At 46.5% G+C, this 17,160-nt stretch overlaps 1 protein-coding gene across 2 annotated transcripts in view; it reads left to right on the forward strand.

The window, feature by feature from the left end:
- VOPP1 (VOPP1 WW domain binding protein) overlaps positions 1 to 8,851 on the forward strand; it is a 127,910-nt gene extending 119,059 nt beyond the window's left edge. The window contains exons 6-7 of one of the 2 annotated variants that reach the window (XR_012090286.1): positions 5,578 to 5,703; positions 7,530 to 8,799. Coding sequence is in view for 1 of the 2 variants with exons in the window: in XM_073008833.1 (XP_072864934.1) it covers positions 5,578 to 5,598 (21 nt within the window). In the remaining variant the exon portion in view is untranslated. Of the gene's footprint in view, positions 1 to 5,577 lie in introns of both variants that reach the window. The other variant, XM_073008833.1, reaches the window with a different exon arrangement.
- Positions 8,852 to 17,160: the final 8,309 nt, after the last annotated feature.

The following is a 17,160-nucleotide window of genomic DNA, read 5'->3' on the forward strand; positions in this document are numbered from 1 at the left end:
TATTTCCTTGAGCGATTGATGGTTTGTAGTTCTCCTTGAAGAGGTCCTTCACTTCCCTTGTAAGTTGTATTCCTAGGTATTTTATTCTCTTTGTAGCAATTGTGAATGGGAGTTCACTCATGATATGGCTCTCTGTTTGCCTGTTATTGGTGTGTAGGAATGCTTATGATTTTCGCATGTCGATTTTGTGTCCTGAGACTTTGCTGAAGTTGCTTATCAGCTTAAGGAGATTTAGGGCTGAGACAATGGAGTTTTCTAAATATACAGTTATGTCATCTGCAAACAGAGACAATTTGACTTCCTCTTTTCCTAATTGAATACCCTTTATTTGTTTCTCTTGTCTGATTGCCCTGGCCAGAAGTTCCAATACTATGTTGGATAGGAGTGGTGAGAGAGGGCATCCCTGTCTTGTGCCGGTTTTCAAGGGGAATGCTTCCAGCTTTTACCCATGCAGTATGATATTGGCTCTGGGTTTGTCATAAATAGCTCTTATCATTTTGAGATGTGTTCCATCAGTACCTAGTTTATTGAGAGTTTTTAGCCTGAAGAGCTATTGAATTTTGTCGAAGACCTTTTCTGTATCTATTGAGATAATCATGTGGTTTTTGTCATTGGTTCTCTTTATGTGATGGATTACGTTTATTGATTTGTGTATGTTGAACCAACCTTGCATCCCAGGGAGGAAGCCGACTTGATCATGGTGGATAAGCTTTTTGATGTGCTGCTGGATTCAGTTTGCCAGTCCGATTTTATTGAGGATTTTCACATTGATGTTCGTCAGGGATATTGGCCTGAAATTTTCTTTTTTTGTTGTGTCTCTGTCAGCCTTTGGTATCAGGATAATGCTGGCTTCATAAAATGAGTTAGGGAGATATCCCTCTTTCTCTATTGATTGGAATAGTTTCAGAAGGAATGTTACCAGCTCTTTTTTGTACCTCTGGTAGAATTCGGCTGTGAATCTGTCTGGTCCTGGACTTTTTTTGGTTGATGGGCTATTAATTGCTGCCTCAATTTTAAACTTGTTATAGGTCTATTCAGGGATTCGACCTCTTTCTGGTTTAGTCTTGGGAGGGTGTATGTGTCTAGAAATTTATCCATTTAGAAGAGAAAATTTTAAATGTTCCTAGCATAAGAGAAAGATAAATGACTGAGGTGAGAGATATCCTAAATACCCTGGTTTGATCATTACACCTTGCATGCTTGTCTCAAAATATGACATATACCCCATACATGCATATAATTGTTATGTGTCTATTAACAAAATTTTAAAAGTAAGGACTGGATGTGGGTGATGAATAAATGAGGGTTTGGTATACTATTTTCTCTACTTTTTATGTTCAAAATGTATTATAATAAAAAGTTAAAATGAATAATAAAATAACCAAAAAAGATCTCAAAAACCACTATATTTTGCACATTCATATTACAGGCACACTTTATTTTCTTGTACTTCACTTTATTGCTCTTTTTCGGTATTGAGTTTTTTACAGATTGAAGGTTTGTGACAACCCTGTATCAAGGAAGTCTGTCAGTGCCATTTTTTTTCCAACAGCATGTGCTCACTTTTTATCTCTATGTCACATTTGGTAATTCACACAATATTTCAAACTTTTTCATTAATAAATAACTGTTGGCCAGGCACGGTGGCTCACACCTATAATTCCAGCACTTTGGGAGGCCGAGGCAGGTGGATCACGAGGTCAGGAGATCGAGACCATCCTGGCTAACATAGTGAAACCCCGTCTCTACTAAAAATACAAAAAAAGTTAGCTGGGCATGCTGGTGGGCGCCTGTAGTCCCAGCTACTCGGGAGGCTGAGGCAGACTGGCGTGAACCCAGGAGGCAGAGCTTGTAGTGAGCCGAGATCGCGCCACTGCACTCCAGCCTGGGCGACAGAGCGAGACTACATCTCAAAAATAAATAAAATAAATAAAATAAAAAACTGTTACAGTGATCTGTGATCAGTGATCTTAGATGTTACTGTTGTACTATAGGGTGCCAATAACCATGCCTATACAAGATGGTGTACTTGATCAATAAATGTATGTTCTGACTGCCTTACCCTCCATTCTCTCATCTGTTTCCCACTCTATTCCCTGACACACAACAAACAATAATGAAATTAGGCCAGTTAGTAACCCTACATGACCTATAAGTGTTCAAGTTAAAGGAAGAGTTATATATCACTCATTTTAACTCAAAAGCTAAGTTTAGCGAGGAAGGCATGTCAAGAGCTGAAACAGGCTGAAAGCTAGGCCTCTTGCACCAAGTAGCCAACTTGTGAATGCAAAGGAAAAGTTCCTGAAGGAAATTAGAAGTTCTATTCCAGTGGACACACAATGCTGATATAGTCTTCAATTCTATGGAGGCTGAAAGAGGTGAGGAAACTGCAGAAAAAATGTTTGAAGCTAGCAGAGGTTGGTTTATGTGATTTAAGAAAAGAAGTCATCTCCGTAGCTTGGAAGCACAGGGTGCAGCAGAAAGTGCTGATGTAGAAGCTGCAGCAAGTAATCCAGAAGATCTAGCTAAGACCACTGAGGAGGGTGGCTACACTCGACAACAAAGTTTGCATGTAGACAAAATAGCCTTCTACTGGAAGAAGATGCTATCTAGGACTTTATAGCTTGAGAGCAAAAGTCAGTGGTTGGCTTTAAAGCTTCAAAGGACAGACTAACCCTCTAGTTAGGGGCTAATATAGTTGGTGAGCTAAGTTGAAGCCAGTGCTCATTTATCATTCTAAAAATCCTAGGGCCCTTCAGAATTATGCTAAATCTACTCTGCCTTTGTCCTTTAAATGGAACAACAAAGCTTGGATGACAACACATCTTTTTACAGCATGGTTGACTGAGTATTTTAAGCACACTGCTTCTCAGCAAAAAAGATTCCTTTCAAAATATTATTACTTATTGACAAAAGACTGAATCACCCAAGAGCTCTGATGGAGACATAGAAGAAGATTATTGTTTTCATTCCTGCTAACACACATTCATTCTGCAGCCCATGAATCAAGGAGTCATTTTGACTTTGAAGTCTTACTGTTTATGACATACATTTTGTAAGGCTATAGCTGTCATAGGTAGTGATTCCTCTCATGGATCTGGTCAAAGTAAATTAAAAACCTTCCGGAAAGGATTTACCATTCTAGATGCCATTAAGAACATTTGTGATTCATGGGAGGCAGTCAAAACACCAACATTAACAGGAGCTTGGAAGAAGTTGATTCCAACCTTTATGGATGACTTGAACCCCTTCATGGAGGGGTTCAAGACATCAGTGGAGGAAATAACTGTGGATGTGGTGGAAATAGCAAGAGAAATATAATTTGAAGTGGAGCTTGAAGTTGTGACTGAATTGCTACAATCTCATGGTAAAACTTTAATGGATGAGGAATTGCTTCCTATGGATGAGTGAAGAAAGCGGTTTCTTGAGATGGAATCTACTCCTACTAAAGATGCTGTGAATATTGTTGAAATTACAACACAGAATTTAGAATATATCATAAACTTAGTTGGTAAAGTAATGGCAGAGTTTGAGAGGTTTAACTCCAATTTTGAAAGAAGTCCTACTATTGGTAAAATTCTGTCAAACAGCATCACATGCTACAGAGAAATCTTTCCTGAAAGAAAGTAAATCAATGCAGCAGACTTCATTGTTGTCTTATTTTAAGAAATTGCCACAGCCAGTCCAACCTTTAGCAACTACCACCCTGATCAGTTAGCAGCAGTCAACACTGGGACAACACCCTCTACCAGCAAAAAGATTATGACCTGAAAGCCCAGATAACCATTAGCATTTTTAGCAATAAAGTTTTTTTGTTTGTTTGTTTGTTTTTAGACGGAGTCTCGATCTGTCCCCCAGGCTGGAGTGCAGTGGCACGGTCTCGGCTCACTGCAACCTCTGCCTCCTGGGTTCAAGCGGTTCTCCCTCCTCAGTCTCCTGAATAGCTGGGACTACAGGTGCCTGCCACCACGCTCTGCTATTTTTGTATTTTTAGTAGAGACGGAGTTTCACCATATTGGCCAAGCTGATCTCAAACTCCTGACCTTGTGATCCGCCCGCCTCAGCCTCCCAAAGTGCTGGGATTACAGTCGTGAGCCACCATGCCCAGCCACAATAACGCATTTTTTAATGAAGCTATGTACATTGTGGTTTTCAGACATAATGCTGTTGTGCACTTCATAGACTACAGTATAATGTAAACAACTTCTATATGTAGTGGGCGACCAAAAATTTATATGACTCACTTTATTGCAATATTCACTTAATTGTGGTGGTTTGGAACTGAACCTGCAACATTTCCCAGGTATGCCTGTACTTCAGGCGTTTCTTTTGCCCCCACCCGGTAACTTTTTTATTGTAATGCTCCTGTCTCAGATGGGCTGTGCTGAAGTGTCCAGAAAGGATCCCATTCCACTCCTGTGCCTGTGTGGAAGGGGCCCAGTGCCCTCCTGCAAATGGTGTGGTGGGTGTAAGGATGATTATCAAGACACCTCCCACCCCCAAGAAGAAGGTGAAGGGAATTAAATTTGGGTCCTGTTGAATCTCCTCACTAGGAGATCTCCCTCTGATGCCAGCCCTGAAGATCCGGTCTTCACTTTTACAAAAAAAGACGTATGTTCTTGTAAGGGTCTCAAGAGTATAATGAAGGAGGAGCAACGTGACTTGGTCTGTTTTCAACAGTGACAGGAATGCTGGAGAGCGCTGTCTTTTTCTTTCTCCCTGGACTCCAGAAATCACAAACGGTGCTGATATCATTTGCCACAGACCTAGAATTCAGTGCACATGGAACAGAAGATTGATAACAAGCATGTACCTGTGAAAATTGCCTGGGTGCAGCCCTTACGACAATCTTTCATGTTTTTGTAGAAGAAAGGAATTTTGCATCTTACTTTAAAGGTTACATGGAGAAAAGCTTTTAGATGTATACTCTTTACCAGCGCTGTCCACTAGAGGTATAATGTGAACCAGTGCATTGTTTTAATTTTCATTACAAACATTACTAAATCAAAAAATTTTTATTTTAGTGATATTCAGTCTAATATATCAAAGTATTATCATTTCAACATGTAATTATATAAAAATATATGAATGAGAAATGTTACTTTGTCTCCATATTGTCTTCAAAATCCAGTTTGTATAACACATACTCAATGCACACTTCCACTTGGAGCGGCCACATTTCAAGGGCTAAAGAGCTGGTAGTACTGGTGAGTGATTTACTGGACAGTGCAGAACCAGAGTGCATAGGGAAATACTCAGCTCCTGGGTTCTGGGTGGTTACACAACAAGATCCAGTGCTGGGTGGTCCTCCCTGAAATGGCATCCAGGTGCTGCTGGGGACACCCAAAGGAAGAGGCGGAGGACTGGTGGGACCTCAAGAGCACCTCCAGGTCAGGGAGATAACACTAGAACCAGCCTGAGGTCTCCGGCCCCAAATGTGCCCCCAACCACAAGTCACACCACCTTCTCCAAGGGGAAGCTCAGGGGTCCCTGGAAGCAGTGAGATGCTCTCAGCAAATGGAAGTAGGTGATAATGCAGTCCTTCCTCCTCTTTTTCTTTATTACCATTCTCGTCAGTGTGGGTGCACAGAAATGTAAGATGCGGACAGAGGGCAGAAATCCTGGCTTCTCATCGAACTGCATTTCCGAAAGTCTGCTGACCACCGGGGTGTTACGCCAAGTTTCTCCCCTCAAGGATGGCAGGTTTGTACTCAAAGGTCTCTGGGACCTCTGGCACCCCTGACATCCCTCATACCCAGAAGTAGGCGTGTTGAGGGGGCTGCAGGGGCCGCAGGAGGGTGGCAGAACCTACCGAGGCAGGGGCGATAGAGGGCACAGTCCATTGGGGTAGAGGGCTCCCCGTCTCCTCAGGAGGCCAGGCTGCTCGCTGCTCTCCTCTGCCGGGATAGGTTCCGTGGCCAGAACCCCTCTGCAGGAACCTGGTGGGAGCTCAGCTGGCTCCTTTCAGGTGACCCCAGCCAGTCACCAGGTGGGGCGGCTTTTCATCCAATCTTCAGCTGTCTTTAGGGTGCCCCTGCGCCTGGGGAGGGAAGGCCTGGGGCGTCGTCTCCCCCTCCTCTGTCCTGCGCCCGCTCGCCACGCTCTCCTCCGAGACCGGCCCCCCAGCCCGGCGTAGTGCAGGCCTGGGCCGGGTGCTGCAGCTGAGCGAGGATGGGGCACCGGCAGGCCCTGAGGCGATAGCAGACGCAAGTGGACGGGTGTCCCTGACCTGCGCGTCCCTAGGGAGGAGGGGTTCGGACGAGGCGGGGGCCGCAGTGGCGTGGCGGGAGGCTGGGATGGGAGACCTCCCGGGCCGGGAAGGCCAGCGTCCCCGTCCACCCGGGAGGAGCGCGGGCCCTCCCCGGCCGTCCCTTGTGCCTCGGGATAGGGACCGCCTGAGTCAGGGGCACCGACAGCAGCAGGGGACCCAAGGCGGCTGCGGGAGCGGACATCTGCCAAGCACTTCAAGGTCTTTATTTAATACTGATAGGTGAGAAAGTGCTAGCAGCCCTCACTCTCAGCGCCTCCTCGGCCTCAGTGTCCACTCTGGCGGCGCTTGAGGGGCCCTTCAGCCTGCCCCGGCACCGTGGGAGCCCCTCTCTGGGCTGGCTGAGGCTGGGGCCCCCTCCCTCTGCTTGCCGAGAGGTGTGGAGGGAGAGGCGCCGGTGGGAATCGGGGCTGCGCGCACCGCCGGCCCAGGGCAGTGAGGGGCTTAGCACCTGGGCCAGCAGCTGCGGCAGTTGTGCTGGGTCCTCCAGTGGGGCAGGGCTCGGGACCTGCAGCCCGCGGCGTCTGAGCTCCTCCCCCTGCGGTGGGCTCCCGCGAGGCCTGAGCCTCCCCAACGGGTGCTGCCCCCTGCTCCGTGGCTCCCGGTCCCATGGACAGCCCAAGGGCTGAAGAGCACAGGCTCGGGACTGGCCGGCAGCTCCGCCTGCAGCCCTGGTGCAGGATCCACTGGGTGAAACCAGCTGGGCTTCTGAACTGGATGGGGACTTGGAGGACTTTTATATCTAGCGGGAGGATCCTATATACACCAATCAGTACTCTGTGTCTAGCTCAGGGTTTGTGAATACACCAATTGGTACTCTGTATCTAGCTAACCTAGTGGAGACTTGGAGGACTAGCACTCTGTGACTCTGTGTCTAGCTCAAGGACTGTAAAGGCACCAGTCAGCACTTTGTGTCTAGCTCAAGGTTTGTAAATACACCAATCAGTACTGTGTCTAGCTCAAGGTTTGTAAACGCACCAACTGGTACTCTGTAGCTAGCTAACTCTCTGTCTAGCTAACTAGCACTCTGTGACTCTGTGTCTAGCTCAAGGATTGTAAAGGTACCAATCAGCACTCTGTCAAATCAGACCAATCAGCTCTCTGTAAAATGGACCAATCAGCAGGATGTGGGTCGGGCCAGATAAGGGAATAAAAGCAGGCTACTGGGACCAGCAGTGGCAATCGGCTCTGGTCCCTTTCCGCTGTGTGGAAGGTTTGTTTTTTAACTCTTTGTAGTAAGTGTTGCTGTTGCTCACTCTAGGGGTTCAGGCTGCCTTTATGGGCTGTAACACTCACTTCCGGTAAGGTCTGCAGCTTCACTCCTGAAGCCCGCCAGACCACGGGGAAGAAGGAACAACTCCAGAGGCGCTGCCTTTAAGAGCTGTAACACTGACCACGAAGGTCTGCAGCTTCACTCCTGACAGTGAGACCACGAATCCACCAGAGGGAAGAAGTTCCAGACACATCTGAACATCTGAAGGAACAAACTGTGGACACCCCATCTTTAAGAACTGTAACACTCACTGTGAGGGTCCGTGACTTCATTGTTGAAGTCAGTGAGACCAAGAACCCACCAATTCCGGACACGATACCAAACCCATGCCTTTATTTTTTATCTAACTATGAAAATAATTCGTGCTTATAGCAGAGACAGGTGCAGAAAGAGGAAATGCACACGGCCTGCCACCCTGGTGAACAGCCCGGGACCCCATACGGGAGTCTGTTTTTCTCCAACATGGTATTTCAACGGTCCCCTCTTCCCTGCTAAGGATTACATTGTATACCAGTCCGATTAAACTGCTCCAGTTTATTTAACCCCCTCTTTCCATTTTGTTTTTTACTTTTAAATAAAATACACCATTGAAAAGGATGGGGGTGTCCTGCGCATGACTGCGGAGGCAATGCTGCTCCTCGCCAGGGGCTCACCCGCCGCCTCCTCTGGGCCCACCATTCCCAGCGCCCTGGCAGCGAGCTGGGGCCGCGCTGGGCACTGGAACAGGATGCGGGAGACCTGAGTCCCTCCAGGCCTGGCCTTGCGGTGCTGCCAGGCCCCAAGGGCTCTCCCTTCCCTTTCTGGAGCCTGGGTACGGAGGATACCCCGGAAGATTCCAGGGTGTGCAAGATGACGGAGCCTGGGTGGGTCCCTGGCTGGCTGCGTCAAGCTGAGATCTCCTGCCAACTTCCAGGACCGGGGCTCGACCGAAAAATCAACCTTTATTGTGGTGCCCCACAGTTTGTTGGCATAATTGTGAATGATGCAGACCAAATACACTAACATGAACACACTGTACGCCCATCCCACTTCAGAAATAGAAATGAGGTCCCTATGAATCTTTCTCATTGCAGAAAACACAAAAACACATTTTGTGTTTATAATTTCTTTGCTTTTATAATTTTACCACATGTGTTTTGTTTCATTTTGAATTTTGTGATATCGATACATTTCTCCAATTTGTTTTCTTGCTTGCTTTGTTGCTAATTTTTCTCTATTATAAATAATACTTTGCTGAGCGTACTCGTCACTATGTTTTATGTGCATCTACATTTATTTCCTCAGAATAAAATATTGGATTTAAGTTGCTGGGTCCAAGTATATGTACATATTTTAGGGCTTTTGACACATATTACCTCCAGAAGAACTATTATGAATCCTGGAGCCTTTGCCAACACTGTGTGTTATTGGGAATTATATGTATATATGTAATGATTATAATGATTTTGAGTGAATGATAATGAATAATGGTTTTTGAATGAATGACAATGATTTGCCGTAATTACCATGCATTGTAATTATAATGATTTAGTTCATATATAATTGCCAATTTGAAGGGAGAAAAAGCAGCCCCATTTTCTGTTCTTTTACTACATGAGTTCTTCACCACTTACACGAACCACCTTCTTGAAAGGGTCCATGGTTGGCAAAACCAGGGCTGGCGGGATTAAGCTTTCACAGAGAAGAGAGGGTTAGGGAGAAAATATGAAACACAGCATCAAATCTGTATTTACAAAATGTATATGAAATATTGCACTAGAGATACATATGTATATGTACACATATATTTATAGCATACATACTGCATTAAATGCATATGTATAAGAAACATGGCATTAAACATATATTGAATGGAGAAAATAGTAGTTCTCTTAGGTATTCATTCCCAACACACCATTCAGACAGCCCTCCTCTTGAATTGCCTTCAGTTCATTATTTAGGTGGCAGCATCACTCTGGAGTCAGTCTCTTCCCTGTCCTTTGAGGACATACAGACCTCACCTATTCTTTAAGTATTTGAACCAGCCCCAAACCCAAACAACACCAGAGTCTTCCTTACAGTTCTTCAGTGAGCAAATCTTACCATGAACTTGGGAGTCAAACCAGCTTTGCCCCTCACTAGCTGGGTAAACACAGGGAGGTATTCTGCCACAGTGAGCAGTTCCCCAATCCAAATCAGGATAAAACAATTCCACTGTTGCTTGGTTTACATAACTGCTGTTCCTAATCTGATGCCTTGCCTGATTCTTCTATAGTACCTGGAAAAGCCATCTATCATTTTCATTTGTCCAGTCTCCCTTGCAGCATGGGCATCATGTGACACAGTTTTAGCTGATGAATTGCACACAGAACTCTACACTGGGGGCCCTGGGAAAGATTTCACTTTTCTCCTAAATGGGACTAGAGTTGCTGGCATTGCCACAAACCTGTTCACCCTGCTTTGATCACTGATGTGATATCTGGAGCTGCACTCACTATCCTGTGACCAAGAGGGAAAGGCCAACATAATCACAGAGACATCAGTTTTTATTGTTGAACTTCTGAAGCAGTGAGCCAATTCTAGGTTTATTATCTGAAAGAATAAATTCCTGTTCATCAGACGTTCTGTTACTAACCTCCTTATGAGATGGCTGTGTGAGAATCTTGTGAAGTAATGTTTGTAATGGCTAGATACAGTGCCTAGCATTGTTAAATACTCATAATTTTATGATTGTTAGTAGTACCAACTGATGTCAGTTGCCACAAGTTCCTTCAACTCTGATGTATGAGTCTGACCAGGGATAAGAAGGTGTTTGTTGAAGATCATCCTTGGCTGCCAATTAGCTATCAGTGACCTTGGCCAAGTCTTGAATGTCTATGGACATGGTTTCCTCTGCTGTTTATAAAATAATACCAAAGTTCCCTTGCAGTTCTAAAATTATTTTTATTTTCCCTAGAAATTTTTTTTCCATCACAGGATGTAGCATCCAGGCTGACAGGACCAGAGAAGAATGTCTACAGCAGGGAAGAGTGTGGTATCTCTAAGTTACATGTGCACAGTTTACGGTAGTCCCTCAGGGCACACAGGACTTCCCAGCCAGCACTTCTCATGCGATGTAATATGAAGTGCCAATATCACTGAAGTAGTACTCATATCAAAAATGTTTCACCTGGATACCTCCACAGCAGTGCTATCCAATAGAACTTTCTATGAGGATGGAAATGTTCTACAAGGGCAGTGCCCAATACATAGCCACTAGCTACATGTGAACATTGGGCACTCAAAATGAAGCTAGTGAGACCGACGAACTTAATTTTTAAATTTAAGTTAATCCTCATCAAATTAAATTCATTAATAAATACCCATGTGTGGCTAGTAGCTACCATATTGGACAGCACAGCTCTGAAGGGTAAACCTAACTTCCCATTTATATGAAGTAGGAGATCACAGAACAAGTTAAATGACACCAGAGGGAAAGAAGCAGACAAACCCATAAGGGAGAAGCCCTATACAACAGTCCTGGAGTCCCAAGAAAGCGCCATTAGAAACAAAACAAAAACACAGGTTGAGGGGATTGTTCTAGGTTGACAGAGATGAAAGGAATATAAAATATGTATTTAGACTGGATCCTGATTGAAAAACAATACAGACCTCAAAGTCAATTGGGGGAACACTGAGTATGGCTTGGATGCCACGTAATATTATCAAACTCATTGTTAGTTTTCTCAGGTGCAATATGGGTATTATGACTATGTGGCAGGTTATTATTTTGAGAAGAGGCATATGAAATGTGTAGGAGTAAGGGGTCCCAGTGTCTACAGCTTATTTTCAAATGATGCAGCAGGTGTGTGTGTGTGTGTGTGTGTGTGTGTAGAGAGAAAGTGAGAAAGCGAGCAAAAGAAAGAGCACATGTGCTAAAGCAGATATGACAAAATGGTTTTCCCCCACTTCTGTTCTGTTATGCAAGATACATCTTCCAAGAGAGAAAATAGAAAATGTACCTAATAAACCCAGTGACTTATCAGGAAATTTCCAGGCAGAAGGTCAAAGATATTGTCTGGCTCCTCCTCTTTTTATGTAAAGAGAAAGGAGAAATGTCAGAGAAAGAAGCCAAAGAGAGGGCGATTAAACATAAAGGAGTCAGGCTGGCTTCAAAATTCTCAGACCTTCCAGATGGCAAATAATGCCAAATTTAAGAAATGGCTTCCAGGCAAAAATAAAACCCAGGGTCCTGTCAGAAAAATATGGTATAAAGAGAAAATCAAGGGTATAGCTTGTAAAGTCTCTTGTTAAGAGTTTTGTTAAGAGAAAATTCTGGGGTCATGCCTCAGACAACTGTTTAGATGAACAAAAAAGAGCTTCTACAAAGCTGGCAGGCATTGTGCCCCAGCAGCTGAGCAGAGCTGACGCCACAATGGGATGGACACACGGGGCCTGGGGAGGGCAGAGTGTATTTTTCAGGTGGAGGGATGTGAGTCCTGTATCCAGTTTCCAGAGTGGCCCTCAATCCTCTCTGCCTCCTGATATTTGTGCCCTTGTGCAGTCAATTCTACACTGAATACAATGCAGTGGAGGTGACGGTGTGTGACTTCTGATAAAGCAAGTTGCAATTTCTGCCTTGGACTCTCTTGGATCCTTGCCATGTCACAGGGACTCAGGCAGCCATGTGAACAGACACACATGAAGAATGTACTGGGTTGGGCAGTGTCTCCTCAAAATTCATGTCCTTCCTGGACTCTTAGAATGTGACCTTATTTGGAAATAGGTCATTGCAGATTAACTAGTCATACTGGAATAAGGTGGGCCCATAATCCAACATGACTCTTGTCTGATGATCTCTAACTGAAGCTGATGACATGGGACAAGCCTCCAAACCATCATCAAAGCTCTAGACTACAGTAGATAAATTATAAAATAAAGAAGTTACGGCTGTGGGGTGATTTCTCACACGGCAATAGATAAAGGGCCAGTCTTGTTTGTGGATCTACACTCCTTCTGGCCCTTCCCTGCATTATGTTGAAGCAAATCCCGAACATTTCATCTATAAATATTTCAGCAGGCACATATCAATCTGAATTAAAAATGACAATAGGCCAGGCACAATGACTCACACATGTAATCCCAGCACTTTGGGAGGTCGAGGTGGGCGATCACCTGAGGTCAGGAGTTTGAGACCAGCCTGGCCAACATGGTGAAACCCTGTCTCTGTGAAAAATACAAAAATTAGCTGGGTGTGGTGATGTGCGCCTATAATCCCAGCTACTCAGGGGGCTGAGGCAGGAGAATCACTTGAACCTGGGAAGCGGAGGTTGCAGTGAGCCGAGATTGTGTCACTGCACTCCAGCCTGGGTGATAAGAGCAAAACTCCATCTCAAAAAAAAAAAAAAAGTGACAATAATTTCTTCATGTCTTTACAGATCCAACCAGAATTTACATTTATGTTTTTAAAAAATTGCTTGTATCTGATCTAAATAAGGTTCACAGCATGAAATTTCTATCTTTTTGAACCTAAATTCTCTGTCTTTGTCCCTTTTTACATCCATTTGCTTTTTATGTTTTAAAGAAACCAGGTCGTTTGTCTTGCGGCTTCACTGTCTGGGTCTAGCCTCTTACATCCATCCTCATGGTATTTTCCAGTGAGTTCCTCTGCCCTCTGCCTTCTGCCACTGTATTTCTTATAAATTGGTAGATAGAGAAGCCTGATCAGATTTAGGGGTGTTTTTTTTTTAGGTCTACTTCAGAAGTGGTGTGTATTTCCATTAGAAGGTACGCATGTCTGCTTGTCTCCAGAGCGCCACCAACGATCACTGCCTAGACTCATTAACTGATTGGGTACAAAGCAGTACCAGTTGCATTCTCTTATTCCTTCAGATCCTTGTCAGGTTGAGGCACTGACGAGCCGCTTGTTTGAACAGGCTGTAAGACATGAATATATAGCTTGTGTACACAATTTAATGCTTTGACTTCAGCGTGTCTTCTGGCGTTACTTTGCTGTCTGTGTCCACGGAGCTCTCGATGCTGTGATGTCACTCTCCAGTCCAATCGCATAGCCCGTCTTCCTCCACCCTTCTGAGAATGTAGATTAGTTCCAGTTTTTATGCTTGACTTTGAAAGGTCTGGATGCTACTCTCATAAATTAAGGTCTGATGGCACCTCTGCCCCACAACTCACTGGCTGTGCGACCCTGGGCAATTCTACCCACCCTCAGCTGCCTCACATGTCATAAACTGTGTCTGAGAAGCCTACGTACAGGCTTATAACAGGGCCAAACAGGATAATTGAATGCAATGATGCTTATCAAGGGCTTTGCACAGCTCAATAATGGTCAATATTATTATTATACATTAGAAATGAAATGCACTCAAGCGATTAAAGCCATTAAATGTATCAGAGCTTAGAATAAAGAGAATGAAGAATCCCTGTGGCCATATCCCCTGAGTAGGCCACTGGGAACATTACTGATGACTCAAAATGTGGTAATTTTAGATTAAGTTCCACATCTCCCCAGAAGAGCCGGCCATGTGTGAGGCGTGTGTGTGCTGAAGCTGCTTCATCTGAATGGGAAGTGCAGTTCCCTGAAGGGAGGGGCTGCTATCCCCGGAAGAACCAAGGAAGTGGGGCAGGTCTGGCAGAAAGAAACAATGACCGGGGGGGTGAGGGGGGGGGTGCGTTACTGCTCCCTGATGGGGCACAGCTGCAGAAGCAACTAGTTCCATGATTAACTTTTTCCCCTAGAAAACTGTCTGATGTCCATTACTTAATCCTTAATTCAAAAGTGGCATGTATTGAACATTTCTACCGTGCTAGGTGCGTTACTCAAATTATTTAATCCTCCCAATAACCCTGTGAGGCAGTATTGAAGGTGGCAAAGCCCAGATTGGAACGCAGAGAGTCTAACGCCAGAGACCACTCTTGCGGGTGAACCACACCCTCACCTGCCCAGGCACTTGAACTGTGCGCTTGTCTCTGGATGTGGAATACAGGAGTTTCAGGCATCAGCAGACGATGTCTGTGAGGCCTCACACTTTTCAAGTTGGGGGAGGTAAGTCAGGGAGAGGGGCAAGGCTTTTTGGGTTTGTAGTTGTATCACAGGCCATGGCAATTCCCACTTCCTCCCCCTTCCCTCCTCCCCGGCCACCTCCTTCTGATGCGGGCAGCCCTTGAGGGCTGTTCTTCCAGGAAGGCTGCGGAGACACAGCCATCTGCAGAGCGGGCAAGCAGCCTACAGGCCGGCGGTCTTAGAAACAGAAAGTGGTCTGTGAACTTTGCCATCTGACAAGATTGAATAGAGGCTTTCCATATAGGATAGAATCACAAAAGGAAGGTATTAGCAAATTAATTCCATGTGAGAAAATTTCAGAAATGCAGAGTCATCTGGGTGTGTTCCGTGCCCCTCTCTGGTCCCTGAACATGGTTTTGGCACAGGACATCCATGTGATGACTGTGCTAGCGGCATGTATTCAGTACTGCCCAGTAAGAGTCCCAGGAAAAGTACTGAGATGCAAAGCCTCATGGGCTTAAATACATCTGGCCTGTCTCTGGTCCCCAAACCCAGCAGGCTGCGGGGGCAGCGGGTCTGTGTGTGGGCCCAGGGACAGCCTGCGCTGGGCACATGCTTGGGCTCCCTCCCAGGGTCCATGAGACCAGGCAGGCCTGCCGGTGTACCCCACAGACAGCTCAGGGTGAGAGGGCAGGAGACACCCGCCCAACTGGGGAAAGCCGAAAAGCAGAGGAAGCAAGTGGTGACCAACAGCTGAGCAGAGAGGTTGTGGGAGGACGGAGGAGCAGGTGAGCCCTGAGCCCAGCCGCTATCAGTCACTGGAAGCGTGGCCCCAGATCTCAGGCCTCTGGCTGGCAGTGAGGAGGCTGGCTTAAAGGCAGGCTAGACGTCAGTCAGCCCCCAGATGCCCTTTGCTTGAAAAAGTAAAACGGACGGTCTCTTGCCTAGAGTGAAGGTCAGAGTGCCACTGTGAAGGGCAGGTGGCTGGCAGCCTGCTCAGCAGGAGCTGCCAACCCCAAAAACTGATGCCAGGGCCCCTCTAAAAGGTCCAGCCAGATCATGCCTCACAGACATGAGCCACCCCGGCCAGCATTTCCACTCAGCGTTTGTCCCCACTCACGACTGTTCTGCAGCATGTCACTATGTGTACGCTCGAGGACAGCTGATGAGCCCCCATGCAGGAAAAAGCAGTTGGGATACACTAAATGGCAAGCTGAATGCCTGGCAAGGAACGCACAAACGTGCCACCCGCTCTCCCCAGCAGTGACCAACAGGAGCCCCTGAGGCTACCATGCAACCCGCCTCCAGACCAGTGTCATCCCAAAGTGTGGGGTCCCCAGCCAGCGGCATTAGTGTCATCCTGGAACTTGTTAGAAATACACGTTCTCGAGCCCCACTCAGACCTACTGAATCAGATTCCTGCCCAGCAGTCTGTGTTTGGCAGATCCACTCGGTGCTCTCTGGCAGGCTGCAGCTGGAGAACAGCTCATTCATTCTCCTCCTGGGTGCTTTCACACTTTCTCTTCTGCCTTCAATACCAGCACCTCCGCCTCCTCCATCCTCAGGCAGCAGATGCTGCTGCACTGGCGCCTACTTCACTGAGAACTGAAGCTCGGAGGCAGCGCCCACCGCTCCCACCCCGCCCCTGTGCCCACCGGTGTCTGTTCACCCACAGTGGTGTGGGCGCTCCTGTCGGATCCCTAGTCCTGGGGCACCGGCCACCAGGCCCTTGTCTTCTTGGAGAGTCACTCCAGTACTCCCACTGTGTTCTGTGTTACATCACCTCTTCTTTCCAACTGCCCATTATATCGTTCCCATCAAATTACGAACATCCTGTTATTTTTCTGAACTTAAAAGTTTTTCTTGACCCTATTTCGCTCACCAGCTGTGACTCTCTTTGTCCTACCTTTTGCAACGAAACTCCTGTCAAATGCTGCCTGTGCTGCTGAGGAATTCACCACGGACCTCCACACTGACTCCGATGGCCAGTGCTTGGCCTTCGTCTCATGCATCAGAAGCCTTGGACACAGGTGACCCCTCCCTTCTCCTACGCACGGCTTCCAGGGAAACAGACTCTTGCCTCCCCACCTCAGTGACTGCTCCTTCTCCTCTTCTCTGCAGCGGTGGCCCAGGGCTGCATCCTGGTTCCCTTCCCTCTCTCGTCCCCCTCACTTCCCTGGTAACCTCATCAGGTCTCCTGCCTTTAAATAATATCGATAAGCAAACAACTCCAAAGTGACGCCTTCATCACAGACTTCCCTCCAAACTCCAGACTCGCCCGCCTCTAATAAACCACCTCTAACTCAATGTGCCTACAACCGGGTTCCAATTCAGCCCATCCCTCCCAGCCCAGCCTCCAGTGCCTCAGCCTCTGGCGCCCTGCCAGATGTCTGGCCACTGTGCCCAAGCCACAGCTGACAACTCTCTTACTCTGCCCCTGACTGCCAGGAAGTCCTGCTGGCTCCAGCTCAAGATCCTTCTAGATTCCAACTCCGCTCACCACCCGCACCTGCGGAGCCACGGCCGTTTCCCTCCTGGACCCCCTGCCTGGGTCCCCGCTCCTGCCCGTGTTCCTACAGTGATCCCTTTACAACATGGGCCAGATAATGCCTTCCTTTGCTCACAGCCCTCCAGAGCTTT

The sequence above is a fragment of the Chlorocebus sabaeus genome, chromosome 21 (genome assembly GCF_047675955.1).
Source record: "Chlorocebus sabaeus isolate Y175 chromosome 21, mChlSab1.0.hap1, whole genome shotgun sequence".
In the NCBI taxonomy this organism is placed as follows: Eukaryota; Metazoa; Chordata; class Mammalia; order Primates; family Cercopithecidae; genus Chlorocebus; species Chlorocebus sabaeus.